The sequence below is a fragment of the Lactuca saligna genome, chromosome 8 (assembly GCF_052625555.1).
Source record: "Lactuca saligna cultivar CGN05327 chromosome 8, ASM5262555v1, whole genome shotgun sequence".
Taxonomy (NCBI): Eukaryota; Viridiplantae; Streptophyta; class Magnoliopsida; order Asterales; family Asteraceae; genus Lactuca; species Lactuca saligna.
Window position 1 is genome coordinate 94,891,906 of NC_136424.1, and position 21,070 is coordinate 94,912,975.

Sequence of the window (21,070 nt, forward strand, 5' to 3'; positions counted from 1 at the left end):
AGGTGAGTAAGTTGATTATTTCAGGTGATTAGCGAAGTAAATCGGGAATGAAAAACTTGTGTTGTCTCAAATATATCTTGACTATGAGAATGATGCCTTTTGTATGTATGAATGATTCTCATGACGAATTGATGGTTGGGAATTTATAGGCAACATGTGTAGTAGTCCATTTGTTTCTAGATAAAGAATTAGTGTTATGATTGGACTGTTAAAATTATTGATTATGCATCTGCATGGGATAATTGATGTTAGAGGTGGTTATGATTAGGGACTTTCTGAGGTCTCCATCTGAGATTCATAATCTCTTTGAGTTAGCTTAGTCTTTATCTGGAAGATCATCGTGCGTTATGTTATACATTCCAAGGGTCTGGGATGTTATGTATCTGGTTGAGCCAGTTTGAGATTGGTGTGTTTGCTATGCTAATTGGTGGTAGTTCGAACCCTAAGTGGGGGAGAACTGGGTATTCTGCTTGGAGGATCATCAATCTATTTGATTTTATGGTTTTAGCATAATAGGTTGCAAGTTTCTACGGTTCGAGTATACGGGATTTTGGTTCAAGATTTGGTGAAAACATGGTGCAGAGCAAGTTGCTATCAAATGTATGTGCTCAGGAATGCATGAGTTGTCTTCGCGGAAGGAGTTTTTGGACAAGGAGCTCATTGTATCCAGTTGTTTCTTTTGGGATCACCAATGATTAGGTTATGAAGCATTTGGGTCGCTCAAGTTAAGTATCGGTTGTTGAGGGATTTGTTACCCTGTTGTATAAATTGCTATCTGTAACACTCGCATTTCCTACTAGATTAAATCATAGTTTGTAATCACTTTGGTAATCTTTCGTTGAATGAATAAGAAAGGACTATTTATATATTTTTGTTCTTATGTGTTTTATATGATATTATGTGTAAATTGTGTAAGTATTTAACAATAAAATAAAAAATATTAAAATACACATTGAAAATAAAAGATTATTTAGGAAGAATAATCTTAACCTAGTTGTATTATACATTATAAAGATTTCGAAGATATAAGGAGCGTTCAAATCTGACTTTGTATGAAGAAGTTATGCTTCCTCGAAATTTCACGATTAAACCAGCACGACTCTGCGTATCGTAAAAAGTAAATTCTTGATAAATTACGTTTTAGCCTTAGTGATCTAAATGAAAGTCGCAGTACTCGTTAAAACGATAGTGTGCATATAGAGAACCTCTAAATATGACTTCACTAGCGGAAGTCATGAATTTTCCAAGATTTGGCATAATAGTGTACAACTCAAAAATCAAATTTTAGATAGGTTAATTTTTAGCTAAAACAATCTAAATGAGAACTAAAGATCTCATTAACAATCCAAGCCTGTGTGAGAGAGTTATGTTTTTTATATGGCCTTTACCCGTCTAAGCCTGTGTGAAAAATATTAATTTAGAATTAGCTGACAGAGTCTAAACGAAAGTTTTAGATCTCATCAAGAGATTCCCGGAAATATAAACAAGGTAAAAAATGGATTTCGTATGAAAAAGTTACAAAATTTTTAAAATATAAAAAAACAGTATGTGCGTGCATTAGAAAGGCGGTGCACACTACAAGACAAAATTTTGAAAATATAAAAAAACAGTATGTGCGTGCATTAGAAAGGCGGTGCACACTACAAGACCATGTATCCCCACCCACTTCTTTCACGTGTGAGGCCAACATTTCGCCGCATCACTATGTCCCAACCAAGATCATGGTGAGCCCTATGGCATGCATGGCGCACATCCCAAGAAACCCCCTATAAATAGCAGCTCACTCCTTCATTCATTCTCACACCATTTCAGTCGATTTTCTCTCGGCTTTTGCTCCACTTTAGCCCATTTTCTTATGTTTCTAGCTTACAACTAAGCCTTGCGATGCCCTAGAATACTCATATGAGTAGTGGCTTCGAGTAGGAGATCTCGAGTTTGTATTCAGCCCGCTTAGATCTCAGTTCTCATCAATAGCCCTCTGTAAGTGAGATACACTCACTTTGCGTCTGTGTAATTTATAATTATAATTATAAGTTGTTACTAGGACTTATAAGTAAGATTTATCGATGATTCCAAGTTGTTATATTTCTTGATCTAATTACGAGAGTTTTGTCTAGGTTGGATTTAGTGAGGTGTTTAAAGTGGAATTTTCATATAGTATATTGTGTATACCATACAAACCCTACCTATGATATGATCCTACCTAGTTATTCATTGTTTAGATTTTTAAGTAGACTTTGGGATTATTGAGGAATATAAACCCTTAGGATAATAGTTCCATAAGTATGAAATTACACTAAGACTTAGTGTTATGTACATCTAGGTATTTTGGAAAAAGTGTAAGGTGCAGCTCTGCCCGATTCACCAATCACCAGACACTTTCTCAGGTGAGTGCATAGTTATTATCAAGATCATCATAAAACTATTAATTATATGAAACATTAAATGATTGCCTATATTATCTATGCTATATGCTATTTGTATAAGTAGGATAATACTATTTGAATAGAAAATGTATCAGAAATCGATTACCCTTAGTTATAAGTCTTACCTTAGGTTTAAAAATAAGGCTTGTATAGGTTTCTTAGTTTAATTTAAGCTTGACATCGAATAGGTATCATGACTGGGGTAGAGTGTGTGAGATCAGAGTGGAGTGTTTCTCCTCTTTCTCGGATGACTATAAATGGTGGGTCCAAATTAGACAACTGGCAAGTATGTTTGGGTCATTGTAACATCCATGTATCTGCTAAGCATTATTATGATTATGTAATAGTTAGGGTCAACAATTGTAACCTATTTTGAAGTAATGAAGTAGAATTATTTGAGTATTATGTGATTTATGTGCAATATATGTGCTTATAATAATATGATAAAATAGGAATTCCGGAGATATAAGGAACCTTGAAATTTGACTTATAACGAAGAAGTTATGAACCGTCGAAGTTTTACGATTAAATCGGCATGACTCCTTGTATCGTAAAAAGTAAATTTTTGACAAAATACTTTTTAGCCTTATAAATTTAAATGAAAGTTGTATTATACGTTAAACCGAGAGCGTGCATATAGAGAACGTCTAAATCTGACTTCGTTAGAGAAAGTTATGATTTTTTAAGATTCAGCGTAACAATATACAGCTCAGAAATCGAATTTTAGATCGATCGGTTATCAACTGACACAAACTAAATGAGAATTGAATATCTCGTTAATAGGAGCTCAACAATATAAATACAGTCGAAAACGGATGTCGGATGACAAAGTTATGAATTTTTAACTGTCTAAGCCTGTTAAAATATAAATTTAAAAATAAATTTAAAATTAGCCAACGGAGTCTAAACGAAAGTTATAGATCACATTGCTTCCTATGAGTGGATATAAAAAACGTAAAAAAACAGAGCTAGTATGTGAAAGTTACGAATTTTAGAAGATAATTAATTAAAAAACGGAGCTAGTATTTGGCGAAAAAACACTTAAACCCTTAAGTTCATAAGCAACCTAGAAAGGATCTATGTTTTCTCTATTGATAGCAATAAAATTTGAACATTAAGAAACCCTAAAGAGAGACTATGAATATCGAAATTAACATAAAGATTAAGGTTACATACCTTTTGATTATTATAGAAAATAATCAAATCAAATCATCTTGAAGTTCCTTGGAAAGCAAACACTAGAAGGATGATGTCTCTAATAGCTCACACCCAAAACCAAAAATCCTAGAATAAGGAGGAGAGAGGCTATATGAAGGGAATTTGGTTCCCATGCCTTTAGGTAATATGGTGAATGAAAATTGCAAGTTAAGGGGTCCTATATATACTTTAGATAACTTGGAGGCAAAGTAAGATTTGAATTTATTAAATAATAGATTTAAGCATAATTCAAATCATTTCCTTTTATGCAAACATGAGGCTTCCAAAAACCCAAGGAAACCCTCCAAAACCGTCCATACCATGTCGAGTTCTAGAATTGATCCTTTTATTCAACTATTGAACAATTACAATTCACCCGTTGCACCTTTAATTAATTCTGATTAATCACAAATTAATTCTAGATTAATTTTGATTAATAATTAATCAATTCTAATTGATTTCACATTAATATATTAATCATATAAAGTAACAAATCAATTATTTAACAATTTATCTCATATTAATTTATTAATCACATAATAAATCAACAAATCAACTGTCTACTTTCATTTGATATATTAATCACATAATATGTTAACAAATCATTTTCTCATAATTTCCAATTAGTTTATTAATCATATAATAATCTAATAATTTATACATCTCTCTCCTAATATCATTTATATCTATCTGTGGTTATGAAGGCAACCCAAAAAGGACTTCGCTTATAATTACAAGAATATATTAATTTAGATTTTGGCTTAGACACCTTAATCCACCAGTTTCCCTGTAACGTCCTGAAAATCCAAGGTAAAATTTTCATTTTTAAAAAAATAATTCATACAACAATTCATTCTTAAAACCATTTAAGATGAAATAATATATAAACATCAAAGTAAAAATCATCAATGCAAAATAAACTTGGGGGGATGTTGTGCAGTCACGTCGAACCCTTCCCTTTCAAACCGAAAGTACCTGAAATCATAAATATAAAATGAAAGCAAAAAGCTTAGTGAGTTCTCTAAAATACCACATACCATACATACAAACGAGCCCCACCCAAATTGTATACGGGCCTCGCCCACTAGTGGCGGAGCTAGAATTTTTTATATGAGGGTAAAAAAATTATCAATAAATATTCTATATATTTATCATATTCGAGGCGTTAAAAAACATGAAATAATCTCTTTAGGTGGGGGTACAATAACATAAAACATGTTTACAAATAGTTTTTTTTATATACATAAAACAATTTTTTTTGGGGGTGTTGTAGTACCCCCAACGCTCCATCTGGCTCCGTCACTGCCGCCCACAGCATACTAGGCCTTTCCCAATATATATATATAAAAACATATGGTTTAAATATACCAAAACATGTTTCCAACATATTTATTGATAAACATTACCTTAATATATACAAAAAACATGTTTCCTTAAACTATGCTAAACATTACCTTAATATATACAAAAACATAGTTTTTTTCATTTTTTTTTTAATTTTTAAGAAGCTATTTTTATCAAAAAATGATTTTAAATATACCAAAATTCATGATTTTTTATTCTCTACAAATAGACATCCATATTGATATAGTTTTAAGATAAAAATAAACAATTTATTTTTTTATATTTTCAGCTATCATTATTCATAAGTGAATAAAAATGAATCAGGTTTTACTATAGTACATTGGTTATTCACTTATGAATAAAAACTATGATTAATTTTTTATTTTTACAATTTAAGTATCATTCATATATGAATATAGCATATACTAAACATAGTATATTCATATTTAAATATTAGACGATGCATTCATTTGTGTATATTACATAGTAGATTCACTTGTGAATGTTAGATGGTATATTCACTTATGAATATTAGATGATATTTTCATATGTGAATATTATATAGTATTACATGGTGTATCACATGAGAATAGTACATAGTATTTTCACTTGTGAATATTAGATCGTATATTCACTTATGAATAATAGTTGGTATATTCATATGAGAATATTGCACATTATATTCATATATGAATATTACAAGGTGTTTTCAAAAATATATATAATTTTTATATGTTATTCACACTTGCATATTTGTTTTATGTTTTAATAATCACATATTTATTCAGGTAAGAAAACATATTCATATGTGAATATAACGTGGTAATTTAGTTTATGCATTTCATCAAATAGTTGGAGTGCATACAAGTTAACTTTTTTTAAAATGTGATAAATATGATACTTTTAATATTTAAATCTTACAAAATAGTAGATTGGTAGAGAAATATATTAAAATTTTCAAACAAAAAATGATTTGATATTTTTCTAACATTAATTCCAATGTTTTATTTGATGAACGATGTTGAATGAATGATACGAATTGAATTTTTTGTTGATTATCGATTATGTTGTTCTAATGATGCTGGGAGTATAATTAATCGTAGATGTTGAAGATATGTTCGTATTCAAGCAGAATTGAAGGTCGGATTGAAAGAGCAAAAAACGAATGAATTTCAACTGTTATCTAATTCTCTACACTTACGAATTTGTGATTGAGGGCTGTTATATCATATTTATAAGTTTGCCACCGTGTCCTTTTTGTTTAGAGACTAATTAAATGAGTGACTGAGAATGATTCCCTATTCTCAATATTTTTTATTTTCTCAATTGAACCCACCTATATATATATATATATATATATATATATATATATATATATATATATATATATATATATATATATATATATATAGAGAGAGAGAGAGAGAGAGAGTCAAGATCAAATAAGAAGGAAATTTTTGGTAGGAAGGTAAGAAGTTTTTTTTCTACATATTTTTTTCACGAACAAACAAAATAAATCATTAGATGATTCATTTGTAAGATGATTCACAAGAAAAAATTTTCAAAAAAACATCTCGATGATTTATTTATATAATGATTTTGTTGTTATTCACTAAAATTGTCATAAAAGTGATTTTTTTCTTAATTTACTTAAAAATGAATCATAAAGATGTTTTTTTGAAAATTTTTTCTTGTGAATCATCTTACAAATGAATCATCTAGTGATTCTTTTTTTTTGTTCGTCAAAAAAATATGTAGAAAAAAAACTTCTTACCTTCCTACCAAAAAAAATTTCTTACCGGATCTATATCCTATATATATATATATATATATATATATATATATATATATATATATATATATATATATATATATAATGTTGCTTTTACCCATCTTTTTTCATTTGAGAAAAATGAAGATGGTCAGGGGTAGATAAATTGGAAACGGTTTTCACAAAATGTTGACTAATCCAATTAACAAAAGCTTTTTGGTCACCATAAAATATTTCTCTCGTTATCTTTCCACATGAATCTACTCTAGTTTTGTTATAGACAATACAAAGGTTGTTGGAGAAAGATGACTTTAATTATAAAATATTAAAACCTACATTTCATATTCAAAAGTTATTAGGTAGGGAGGATGAGAAAGAAGTACTCGACAAAGATGAAATGGAGATTGATACGGGCAACACACCTCCTTCGGCATGCGGGTTTTCTATGGAGCTCGACACAATTTTACCGAGTCTCTCTTCGCTTGGCATCATCTTGACAGATGTGGCCAGTGTTTGGGAAGAGATGATGCTTGGCAGGCTGGACGGTGCGGGCGAAGGAAAGGGTGCGGGAAGTTTTCCCTCTCACTTGAACACCGTTCATTGACCGAGGGAAAGATGGTGAGGGAGCCCATTGCCGCACTTTCTCCTATTCCTATTTGCCAACTTTTAAAATTTTTTTTTAATACTTATTAAATTATATACCTACTAAAAATTATAAAAAAAAATATATCAAAACTCATGGTTTTTAATTCCTTAAAAAATAAGTATAATATTTGTACGAAATATATTTTTCTAAAAATATAAAAAAAAATAATGAGGAAAGTTTATCATTCATTCATTGGATTTACGCAAAAAAAATAAATAAATAAATAAAGAAAAAGATAGTGTAACCCACAAAAAATAAAATAAGTTTTCTACCCATACCTCTCCTGTCTGAAAACACCATTTCTACGTAGCTTTGGAATATCTTGTTAGGTAGAGCCTAAGTTTCAAGCGAGACGAAGTTCAAAACTTGTAGACTGCAATTAATTAATAAGACAAAGTTGAAATTTAAAATATGTGGACCTCCATTAATCAAACTATTGATCTAGCTAGTAGTCATTACTAATTGGTTAGCAGATAAATTTGTGAAGGCATTTTTCACCGTTAGTTTTGACAATACAAAAGTTATACATAAGTTTTTATATTTTAATTATTTTTTTGGATACGTACTACAAGTTCTATCTATAACCATAATTTATCATATTTTTAATTAAATTATTTACTAAAATGACAAAGTTGTCATAAAAAAAATTCCCGGTATGTAATAAATCGACCAACATAAGTGTGAATAGTATATCACACATCTATGTTGATATTTTTGACATAAAACGAAATTCACGTAAGGATATCCTAAATGCATTAAACTCAAGTTTAATGGATTGTCACATTATCATTTTAAAATTCATACAATCTTATTATTGTTTTCTTTACAATGCATTGAACTCTACAAAGTGCAATATAATGTTATAAAATATAATTTATAGTAAATATTTAAGGATTAAAACTTTCTTTTTTCCCATTGAAGAGTTCAATAGCCATTGAACTTCAAATCCATTGAATGCCAAGGTGACATCTCACAATGATTGAGTTTCATCCATTGAATGATACATAGACTTGTCACCTCTTTCAACTCTTCCATTAAACTCACCATTGTGGATACTCTAAATGTGAATAATATTACACACATCTATTTTGATATTTTTTGATTATTAAACGAAATTCAATAAGTTGTCACCATATTTTCTTCTTTCACCAGTAATATTTTTGAGAAATGCAACTTCTCATGCAATCATTGCACGAAATGCAACTACTAAAATGAAGTTTGTGACGGAAAATAAATCCCATATAAAAATTTGCTTATTTCTTCTATTACACGAAAAAAATGTAAATGAAGTTTGCTTATTTACTCTTGAAACATTTTCTTCTTTGCACTTATACCCCGTATTAAATTGAAATGTAAATGAAGTTTGCTTATTTTTTCTTGAAACTCTTTTTTCTTTGCAATTGTACCACATACTAAATTGTTCTTTAAAAGAGATCGAGTACGATTTTAATTGTAGATCAATATGTAACGTTTCACATGGGGTACACCCAAAAAACAACTTTTTTATAAAGATAAATTTTTAAACATTTTGGTGCACACTAGTACTTTAGAGCACAAGCAGCTAGGGATCATATTGACCACAAGTATAGGATCCGAATAGGCGGTCACTACCTCTAATCTGCAAAACATCACAGACAAACATCGTAAGCCACACGGCATAGCGAATAACAAGTACAATAATGTAAATCACATAATCATACAAATATCACACATATATTAAGCAATTCATTAACAATTATATTCATGAATCTCCCTTAGGAGATCTAACAAATATATTTTTAAATTCCCTAGCAACCTTGAACTGTTGCTCAATAACTACCACAAGATCATTGTGTCAGCTCGTGAAACATCAACTAATAACAACAATGTCATCCTGTGACACATCAACGAATAACAACAATGTTAGCCCGTGATAGGTCAATGAATAACACCCTATAACACATCAATAATACCTTTGTCTCATATCATTCATCTTCATGAGTAACATATCATCCTATGATACATGTATATCACTATAACACCGCAACATCAACAATATGATATTTAATCATTTACACTACATATAGTGATGAGTTTTGAGTATTACATTAATCATATGGTGCATATGCAACTCTAAAGCTTTGGATCTAGGTTTTCTCTAATTGTATATGCAATAATAATCATCCAAAGCTATAACCCTAAACTAGCATGCTATTTTCGAAATTAATACCTAATACAAAGTTAGATGATTACGTTTCTTGTAGCCTCTGCTTGATCTTCAACCTTTTGAGAACTTAGCACCTCAAATGTGATACCTCTAATAGATTACAAACACCAAGAGCAAGTTGGAGGAATATGAGAGAGAGGCTAGGGATCACAAAAATCGGTTGGTACTCTTCTTAGGGTTCAAGTGCTGATTTGAGGAGTCCCAGGGGGTCTTTATATAGCTGAGCTACTAGGGTTTCAGTCAAAACCCTAATCTGATTGCTTAAGCCCTAAGCAGTTCACATGATCCTTCCAGAAGGCCCATATGGATGATTTCTTGTGTGATAGACTTCGGTAAAGCTTGGGATACCCATTACCGCTCATCAAATTCTCATATAATAATAGTTATCACACTAGCATTAAGGTTTCTTCATTCGAATCCCTCTACACGGCGTAAGTGCAGATCACCTCTATTTTTGGCTGAGGTGGGCGACACTCAGCTAGCAAGAGAGCAAATGCCTAACATTACTAATACCGGTCAGAGATCATACGGGAAACAACAGAGAAGATCATTCAGATCCATGAACGACTAAAAGCATTCCGAGACCGACAAAATAATTATGCAGATAAAGGGAGAAAACCCTTGGAATTCAAGGTTGGTGACCGCATACTATTGAAGATCTCACCTTGGAAGGGAATGATATGTTTTGGAAAACGTGGTAAACTAAATCCAATGTATATCGGACCATTCGAGATCCTTGCTAGGATTAGCTCGGTAGCTTACAGACTTCAACTACCGCAGGAACTCAATAAATACACACCACCTTCCACGTGTCCAACTTGAAGAAGTGCCTGTTCGATGAGACTCTCGTCATTCCACTAGACGAAATCGAAGTAAACGATAGTCTATATAATATTTCAATTCAGGATGATGGAAACGAAGATTAATTCTATATTTGTCTAATAAACCAATTTTACTTCTTACCAAAGATACAAATTCACTATAACTAATATACTCATAAAATATCAACGTGAATTCAGAAATACCTCCTTGTGGACATACGTATTTCAGATTTGTTTCAATAACTTGCCATCTCTCACCGGTTACAAAACAAACCAGATATTCAATCATTTTTTTAGAGAGATTTTAAATAAATTTCTTTAAGAAATAACAACTAAACTGATAATTTTCTACAAAAGTTTATATATAGTAATGTTATTTCGTAGTCAAACCAATTGATTTCATAGTCAAAATTTAAAAAAATAATAATAAAAAAAACAATAATTTCGCAGATGAAATGGAGAGGAAGTTGTAGATGGACAGTGTTCATCTGCTATTTAAGCCTGGTAAAACCCTATATATACAAAAAAAAAAAAAAAAAAAAAAAAAAAAAAAAAAAAAAAAAAAAACTCACTTGTGAATGTACAAGTGGATAAAGCACAACCGTGTTTTACCCACTTGTACATTCGCAGATGGGGTGTCAAAATCGCAGATGGACCATTCTCATCTGCGATTTTCGTGGCCAAATTTGTAATTCCAATTTTTTTTGGCTAATTTGTAAAGTAATTAATGTATTTGGCTAAATTTGTAATTTTCTCTATTTAAATAGTCTAAAAATAAGTTTAGTCGACAAATATTTGTTTAGCCTTATCAAAATTATTTTTAATTGTTTTATTAATTGCAATAGACGATGGTTTCATTTGCTAAGTTATGTAACATATTACTCGGGACAAAATGTAAACAATTAGGGTGTGATTAGGGTGTTATTCGGTTTGGTTTTTCGGTTTTCGGTTAAAACAGTTCGGTTTTATCGGATTTTTTACATTTTAAATCTAGCTATAACAAAACCAAATAAGGTTCGGTTTAATCGATTCGGTTTAACGGTTAAACAGAATAAAATTCAGCACGTAAAAATAAATATTAAACTAAAATAAAAATAAAACTTACTAAATTTTTACCAAACAAAGAAACTACATTAATATATAAAATATTATATTCAAGTTGTAGAGATATGTTAATATAATTTTAATCGTATATGAAAATGAAAGAAACGATTAAATGTTATTTGGTTAATTTGTTTTTGCTTTTTAATACAAAATATAAAACAATTATAACTTTATAATGGTTAATAACTAAAAAAAGTCATGAAAATCTTAGTAACTAATCTATTCAGTTAACCAAACTAAATTACCCAAAAACCAAATAACCTAAACTAAATGAACAAAATGTCATTTGGTTCGGTTTGGTTATTTGCTTTTGGTTTTTTATGACATCCCTAGGTGTGATCCTATGGATTTGATCCGCCCCGATTATTTTTACCGTTTCACCGACCTAATGCCCCCAATACAAAAATTCTTGAATTCGTCATTAACCACCACAACCATTGCCTTTTACAATTATTGCCACCACTTTCAACCACTTCCACCACCATTATCAGCCCATCATCGTCTTCAAGCTAAACCACCACCTTCAACAACTACCACCATATTCAGCCACCACCATTGACTTTAGTCATTAGTCTCACAAACTTCAACCATAACCACCACCACCACCAGCGTTCATAAGGGGAGAAGATGAGGGAGTAAATGAGTGAGGATGTGTTAACTTTTATAAAAAGAACAAATTTATCATTTTACGTTTACTTAACCCAACTATACTAACAAAATATTAAAAGGTATCAAAATTGCAACTTTTTAAACCACAATTGCATATTAGAAGTGTTTTTGAAGTTGTCATCACCTTGCCACTTTTCAGAAAACACATGAACCATTTTTAAAATTTTATCTTGTTATTATAAATATGAAATAAAATACGTTTTTTATTGGCTTAATGTTACTTATTGCTTTCTTGAATAGATGTTGTGTCGTGTGCTCCTCAAGATAATTTAATGGGTTATACATATCCAATGATCTATGAATGGGGGTTATAAAAAATATTTTGGTCATCCAAAAGATACTAACAATATAATTTGTTGCTCATATACTCGTTACCCACTACGTTTGTGTAAAATTTTATATCCTATTGTGTATTGGTTGATGAAAGCAATCGTAGACATTTATTCTTAATAAACATTTTAAACATCATTTGCTCAATTTTTTTCCAATAGATATAAAAATAAGATACATTGTGTTTATTTTATTTATTTATTTATTTATTTTTTCTGAATTTGATATGGGCCACCAAAGTCCAAACTATTGGCTGACTACATTAAAGTAAAGCAAAACAGCCCATAATAATTTGCTCAAACTCAAACTCCAAGCAAACTGCTACTAAGGCGCCATTTTATCCGGCAAGAACCACCACCTTTCTCCCTTCCACTGCCACACTTCTCTCATCTCTGCCCCCTAAAACACTTTGCCGCTCTTCACAGCTTTGTTTATTGATCAACCAGTTCTTTCTGGATTTCTCCATTCCAATTCTTCTTTTTTAATCATGACACGTAAACCTCTCACATTCCCACAGCACGAACACTTGTTCTTGAAGCGACCAATGATGTGGGGATCCTCTGTTGACTTTCCAATCGAGCTTTCGTGTCGAAATCAGTTCCTCATCCCGGTTTACTTTTTATTCCTGAGGGCGCTTACCCCCTACTCCTCGAATCTCGCTGTTTGATGCTATTCCATTTCATATCTCCGTTTCTTTCGGCTCGAGATTTCGTAATGTATTTCTAAAAGTAATCAAGCCATTGCACTTCAGTCACACGCCGTTCCCTTTTCTCTTTTCCCCTTTGAGTAATTCTCACAGCAATTTGGGGTCAATTCCCACGTCCAGCAGCGTTCTCACTTGTGATATTAACTTTTATAACCTGGTTCGTAATTCATAGATTCTTGCTGTGTATGATTGGATTATTTTAACTGTTTCTTTTCTTACTCGATTTCGTTGGATACTGAATTTCTCTGGGTTATTTTGTTGGGAAGTAGTTCATCAACCTTTTGTAATTAAAGAGAAGCCTTCTCGCCTCTAGGTCTTTACAGTTGCAGACCAATCTCAATCAATTCAGGTAAGAATTTTCTCTTTTAGCTGCTTTTCCTACCGAGTAATATCAACCCTTTTACAAAAAGAACCTGGTATGCTTTTTCTGTTCATGTTGGTGTACTTGATTACAAAGAAAAAGGTTATATATATATATATATATATATATATATATATATATATATATATATATATATATATATATATATATATATATATATATATATATATATATATATCAAACTCAATTCACTCATATTGAATTCAAGTTCCAAGAAATCATAGAGTTTGAACCCCTATATTTAATGATCTATTAATGTCAATGATAGGCATCTTGCAACGTTTCAATGTCGACTGAATTCAAGTTAAATGTCACCATTAATCCTGATGTCAAGGAATCAGATTTCAACTCTTCACTCGAGATTTCTCCACATGGTGGAAAGGTGAATGTAGTGCGCAGGATCATTGGTGGTCTTCTTCATCAAGGAAAGAGACCAGGTGGCCATATCTTAAAAACTACAGAACGCAGAGGAACAAATGAAAGGTGTAATTATATTATTTTTTTGCAATTAAATTATCATCTTCAAACTTATAAGTTATCTAACAAAAGTGCTTATTACCTTAAGCAGATCCAGAAACAATAGGGACACATCAAGTGAGAACAATGAACTTCATGTTGATACAGGTGATCAAAAGAGGGCTCATGAACTGAAAATTAGATCTGGACCTTTGGTGTCTGGAGCTGCATATTGTCTTTCATCTTGTAGTATGATCTTGCTCAATAAAGTTGTCCTTTCAAGTTATGCTTTCAATGCTGGAATATCATTGATGTTTTATCAAGTAACTACTCTATACATATCTTTGTATCTATTTATATCATCTGATCACATCCATCATCTTTTTTGAATTCCTCATACTTTTTCTTTTTTCACTTTGTTCTAAAAGGGTCATTCTTAAAACATGTAAATCTTGCAGAATCTCATCAGTTGTATCATAGTTATTGTTTTGGGTTTATCTGGATTAGTTTCACTGGAAAAGCTTAACTGGAAACTGGTTAAAGTGTGGATACCTGTGAATTTGATATTTGTGGGCATGCTTGTTTCAGGCATGTATAGGTATGTCATCATCAAGAATTCATTTTTTTTCCTAGAACAAAAAAAAAAAAAAAAAGAAAAGACATGATCTTGTTTAGAAAAATTAAAACAACCAAAAAAACAAGATTATACTTGTATGTTTCTTTTTATATATCTATAACCATCTAATCATATTTCGTGATTTCTGATGAATCTTTCAGCTTGAAGTACATAAATATTGCAATGGTCACGATTTTGAAGAACATGACAAACATATTAACAGCAGTTGGTGAATTATATATATTCCATAAAAGGCAGAATCAGAAAGTCTGGACTGCAATGTTTCTTATGGTAAGCTAAATTTTTCTTGAATTACTTGATCTTTGTGTTACATAAAGTTTTGATTTTTACCAAAAGAATGTATTCTTTTAAAACATAAATTCATAACTACAAACAATCCACTCGAATCCATTCCAATCTTTATGGAAAAAAATCCATCAAAAATTGCAGATCATCTCTGCCATAACTGGAGGTATCACAGACCTCTCATACGATGCAACGGGTTACACATGGCAACTAGTGAACTGCATTCTGACTGCAAGCTACTCGGTATGTCATTTCTTTACTCATTTTGTTCATTCACTGGAGGATAGAATGGTAATTTCCCACACCCTTTTGTTCATTTATCAATATGTGTACTTTGCAAACAGCTTACCCTACGAAGAGTCATGGACACAGCAAAAGCTTTGACAAAATCTGGATCTTTAAATGAAGTTTCAATGGTGTTGTTGAATAATCTATTATCTTTACCACTTGGCGCGTTCTTGATTTTATTATTTGATGAATGGAGTTATGTAATCAACGCGTAAGAAAAAACCTCATTTCTATAACAACCTTTGTTTCAATACTTCCTCAAAATCGATATCCTAATCTTTTTCAAGATTCGATTTTCAGGGAGGTAATCAAGATTCCCATGTTTTGGGTGGTGGCAACCACTAGTGGGATTCTTGGACTTGCCATTAGCTTCACTTCAATGTGGTTTTTAAACCAAACTGGTCCCACCACTTACAGGTAACAGTTTATGATCCACTCAACAAACTGAAAGCAATTCTGATCATGTTTTTAATCCGATATTATCTACTAAAATCTTTGTTTTTATTTACAGTTTGGTGGGATCATTAAACAAGATTCCCATCTCGATTGCTGGTTTACTGTTGTTCAATGTTCCACTTAGTGGGCCAAATCTATTTAGTATACTATTTGGTAAGCAAGATGATTTAACTACATTGTAACAAGTAATAACAATTTCAGGCTATAATCATGTTCTTAAATGTACTGTTTAATTTTCTAGGTTTATTTGCTGGTATATTCTTTGCAAAGGCCAAGATGTCATAATTGCATGTCATCAAGTCAAACATCTTTCACTAGTTGCAATCTGATTGCTGATAAGAGCCAGATCAAATATGATTCTGGAAACAAATGAATTGGGAATCAGAAAGGATCATATAGAGGCTTGAAGAAGTCTTGTATACATGCTTTGTTCTGGTTCAAAGGCACACCAGGAGTGAAGATGCCAAATTATCAAATATAAGTTATCTTTGTGTTATTGTTGTTATTTCCTTCATAATGTTATATATACCGATTTCATTTTTTGTTTTCTAGCTTGGTATTATGGAACAGGTAGATATCTGTCTTTCGTGCTAACTGAGTTGATGTAGAATTTTCATGTTTGAGATTCTTTCTATGCCTTAGTCTTTTGAGAATTTGTTAGATACATGATGTATGGTTGTGATAGTTTATCCATGCAGAAACTAATCGTTACATTAAACTCAAAGGAAGAAGATAGAATAATTGATGCAATAGTGAGTGAAAGTAAAAAGGAAAATATACCCATGATAAAACACCAGAACATTAAGCCACATACATTAATATAGTTTAATTAAACTAAACAAAAACAATGGTTGGGAAGTTGGCAACTAACAACACTTGACTTTTTGAGGACTACATATATAGCAATGCGCATAGGGTAAAGTTCCATAAGACATACATAATTTACTTGGTTATGTAAACTCAGATGTGTATGGAGACTTGTAAATGCATAGTCACTAGGTGGAGCAAGTTACATCTTTTCTATTATGGGTAATCATTTGAGGAGAATGTGAGTATACAAGCTAAAAGCAATTGAGGCTTAAGGCTGGGAATTATAGGATTCAAAAACAGTTAAAGATTCATGCACAATCATAAATATATAATTAGTTTTTTTTATTTATCATTTCCTAAAAGTACTCAATTAGACAACTATAACCAACCAATAAACAACCCATAGGATGTTTATTACTCATAACTTGATTATTCAGGGGTCCTTTTATATTGTAGAAGTGATCAAAATAGATCATCGCTAGGTATCGTATCCTCACGAATTGATATTAACTACTTCTACAAGCTAACAATCAAAGCAAGACTTCTTGTTTCTTATTTGTTCTTTATCGTTGACCAGATGGAGGAGAAAACTAAGAAGGCACTACCAAAGGGAGAGGCAGAAAGAGAATGATCAACTATTATTTTTCTAAACGAAGTTGGTATAATCCCTAACTTTTTTTTTATATGTTTCCATTATTAGACGATCCACAATTGTGACTTCAATTGGATACTTGAATGAGGTGTCAAGTCTATTTGACATTCAACGGCATAATTAAACTCTATCATAGTGAGATGTTACTTTTACATCTAGTGGATTTGGAGTTCAATATCATTGAACTCTCCAATAATCATTGAATTCTTCAATAAAAAAAATAAAATTTTTAATTCTTAAATATATACTATAAATTAACTTTTATAATATAGTTGTATGGAATATAAAAAATTGATATGACAATTTATTGAGCTCTAGATTTAGTTAAGGGCATTTTGGATGCTCTTAAATAGTCTTCGATCAAATCATCCAAACATGCTTAATTAATTAATTTTAGTTAACTAATCGACTACTAAATAAACTACTTCATTTAATTAAACAAATAAGCTCTTATATTTATTTTCATTTAATTAAAAATAATAATAAACAACATTATTTATTATTTCTCTAATTGGTAAATAAGAAATTTATCATTTATAAATATTACTTATTTTCTTATGTTTTAATGATCTATGTGTGCGAGGATCCTAGGTCAAATATAATTAACAGTATATCAAATTGTTTGTATCTTGCATACTATATCTATTAGACTCCTTCTTATGCAAGGGACAAAAAAATCAACTATTGAGAAAAAGCATTCTAGCAACATATAACCACCCCTAAATATACATGAATGTTTATCCATACAAAACTTGCGTAACTACTTAATGTCAAATACGTTGTCGTCTCATCTCTAGGTGTTCTAATATCGTTGAATGTGAGGAATAGATTGAATCATTCTTATAAGAGTTTTGTATTGATTTCTCGATCCATGAAGTTGAATAAGATAATAGAAATTTAAATAACTATCATGTAAATACCATATTGGCACGACTATACACTTATATCAATTCGATTACGAAGGGTCCTGAACAATATCACACTCCAATAACTAGATGAACAAATCTTACCCTAATTACACGCATCCATAGTAAATTTCACATCACATCTGATAATAGCTTTTATAACTACCTTACTCTGAACATCATTTGACTACATTAAGACATGATGCTACACTTACTCGTAATCCAACATATATATTAGGTTGAAGGAGTATAGACTCAATGATTTATGACATTCAACAAATGACACATATCCATTACATGATCGTGTGACATTTAATGTTGAAGACTTGATCTACTCTTGCGTGTTGTAGGGTTAATATGATGTTTTATGTATCATTCATAATACAAAAGCAATACTAAAAAAATGGTCGAGGTTACAAGTTCGCTAAAACATGTTTTTCTTTAACACATTCATCATGAAAATCTAAGATCACACACACACACACACACACACACTCACACACACACACACACATATATATATATATATATATATATATATATATATATATATATATATATATATATATATATTCCAAATACATAAAGAAATTTAGACATGCAAATTCATCATATTTTGAGAATTAGTGCAAGCTTGAATTTATTTAGTTCCATGAAAAATGATTTCCTCAAGATAGGTTAACAATATGCGGATGTAAGGGTAGTTATTAATCTTGCTCTTTTTAAGTGTTAACCCATGATTAATTCACATACGAATATTTAAATATACATAATTTAACTTATAAGATGAAGTGTTGATAATTAATCTAAAATGACATGGCACTTAATGTATGCTCACTTGACATCACAATATAAAATAAAAACAACATAATGATTCATAAATTTTTTTTCAATAATCTCTACAATCCATATTAAAGTTTACTTTATTTTTATTTTTATTTTTTATTTTTATTTTTTTTTTTGGAGTTGAGATTTCCTATATGAATTTTTCTATTTAAGAGATTGCAAATTTGCTTCAGCATAAATAAGATACCTTCTTTCAAACTTGATTTTTTTTATTTAAATTATTTTTTATTTTTTAATAATTAGGTTATGTTTTAATTTTTTTTTTTTTATTTTATTATTATTTTTTTGTGTGGTTTGGTACATCCAAATCTATATCAATGCATATATACCTATAGGTTTGTAACCATTCATGTAAAAGATTAGCTCCTAAATATATATCCAATTTTATTGATTTGGACACAACAAAAGTAAACAACATGCATCTTCATGAAGCAAGTTCACCACCTCATGGAAAGATGATTCTTTTTAGCAAGTCTCGTCTACCTCATCTTTTATTTTTCCTAGGGAACTCTTCCATAAGGTTGTTTCACATGTGTAACAATATGACATTGTTACAACGTAGGGTTCTCCATGCTACATATATGAACTGCTTTTGAAGATTATGGAGATGCATGCTTCAACATTATCGAAACCATCTCGGTCGAATACTGGTTTTTAACCTTGAGAGTAATTTTAAAATTACTTAGTTCGTGCATGACGGTTGATTAATGTTGAATTTGGACTTTGCAAATTTATTATTTTTTTTTGTGTGTTGTAGGGTTAATATGATGTTTTACCCTTCATCTTACGAATGCAACATTGTAAAAATGGTCGAGATTACAACGGAGGATTCTATCTACACCCATAGTCAATAATAATTTTATCATTTCTAAACGAAGTTGGTATAATCCCTAAATTACTTTTTTTTTATATGTTTCTATTATTAGAGGACCTACAATTGTGAGTTCAACTAGATAGTTGAATGAGGTGTCAAGTCTATTTGACATTCAACGGCATAATTAAACTCTATCATAGTGAGATATTACTTTTAAATTTAGTGGATTTTGAGTTCAATATCATTAAACTCTCCAATAATCATTGAATTCTTCAATAGAAAAAATAAAATTTTTAATTCTTAAATATATACTATAATTTAACCTTTATAATATAGTTGTATGGAATATAAATAATTGATATGACAATTTATTGAGATCTAGATTTAATTAAGGGCACTGTGGATGCCCTTAAATAGTCTTTAAGAAAGCCTTTTAATCTAACCCATTCAAATCATCCAAACATGCTTAATTAATTAATCTTAGGGAGGGTTTGGATAGGAAAAAAAGAGGTGTTTATTGCTTATTCCCACAATAAGCTAATTAAGGTGTTTGGATAAAATCCAGCTTATTAGGCTAAATAAGCTAATTTTAATAAGCATTCCTCCCCATGCTTATTGCTTATTCCCACCACAAATAAGATATAAGCAATAAGCTAAAAATCTAATCCAAACACCCCCTTAGTTAATTAATCGACTACTAAATAAACTAGTTCATTTAATTAAACAAATAAGCTCTTATATTTATTTTCATTTAATTAAAAATAATAATAAAAAACATTATTTATTATTTCTCTAATTGGTAAATAATAAATTTATCATTTATAAATATTACATATTTTCTTAAGTTTTAATGATCTATGTGTGCGAGGATCCTAGGTCAAATATAATTAACAGTATAACAAATTGTTTGTATCTTGCATACTACATCTATTAGACTCCTTCTTATGTAAGGGACAAAAAAAATCAACTATTGAGAAAAAGCATTCTAGCAACATATAACCACCCCTAAATATACATGAATGTTTATCCATACAAAACTTGCGTAACTACTTAATGTCAAATACGTTGTCGTCTCATCTCTAGGTGTTCTAATATCGTTGAATGTGAGGAATAGATTGAATCATTCTTATAAGAGTTTTGTATTGATTTCTCGATCCATGAAGTTGAATAAGATAATAAAAACTTAAATAACTATCATGTAAATACCATATTGGCGCGACTATACACTTATATCAATTCGATTACGAAGGGTCATGAACAATATCACACTCCAATAACTAGATGAACAAATCTTACCCTAATTACACGTGTCCATAGTA

The 21,070-nt window shown here is 30.5% G+C and overlaps 1 protein-coding gene across 1 annotated transcript; it reads left to right on the plus strand.

Moving 5' to 3' along the window:
• Window positions 1-12,855: 12,855 nt before the first annotated feature.
• On the plus strand, window positions 12,856-16,220 carry LOC145011517 (GDP-mannose transporter GONST2-like). Its single transcript, XM_078970248.1, has 11 exons — window positions 12,856-13,377; window positions 13,490-13,569; window positions 13,871-14,085; window positions 14,171-14,381; window positions 14,517-14,656; window positions 14,836-14,965; window positions 15,125-15,223; window positions 15,325-15,479; window positions 15,569-15,685; window positions 15,780-15,877; window positions 15,966-16,220. The coding sequence occupies exons 3-11, from the start codon at window positions 13,889-13,891 to the stop codon at window positions 16,007-16,009; spliced, it is 1,191 nt and encodes a 396-aa protein (XP_078826374.1). The 5' UTR covers window positions 12,856-13,377; window positions 13,490-13,569; window positions 13,871-13,888; the 3' UTR covers window positions 16,010-16,220.
• The last annotated feature ends 4,850 nt before the right edge of the window (window positions 16,221-21,070 follow it).

Coding starts and splice junctions, on each gene's coding strand:
- LOC145011517 (XM_078970248.1), top strand. CDS start 13,889: ATGTCGACTGAATTCAAGTTAAATGTCACCATTAATCCTGATGTCAAG. Junction 14,086..14,170: donor CGCAGAGGAACAAATGAAAG/GTGTAATTATAT, acceptor TACCTTAAGCAG/ATCCAGAAACAATAGGGACA. Junction 15,686..15,779: donor ACTGGTCCCACCACTTACAG/GTAACAGTTTAT, acceptor TTTTATTTACAG/TTTGGTGGGATCATTAAACA.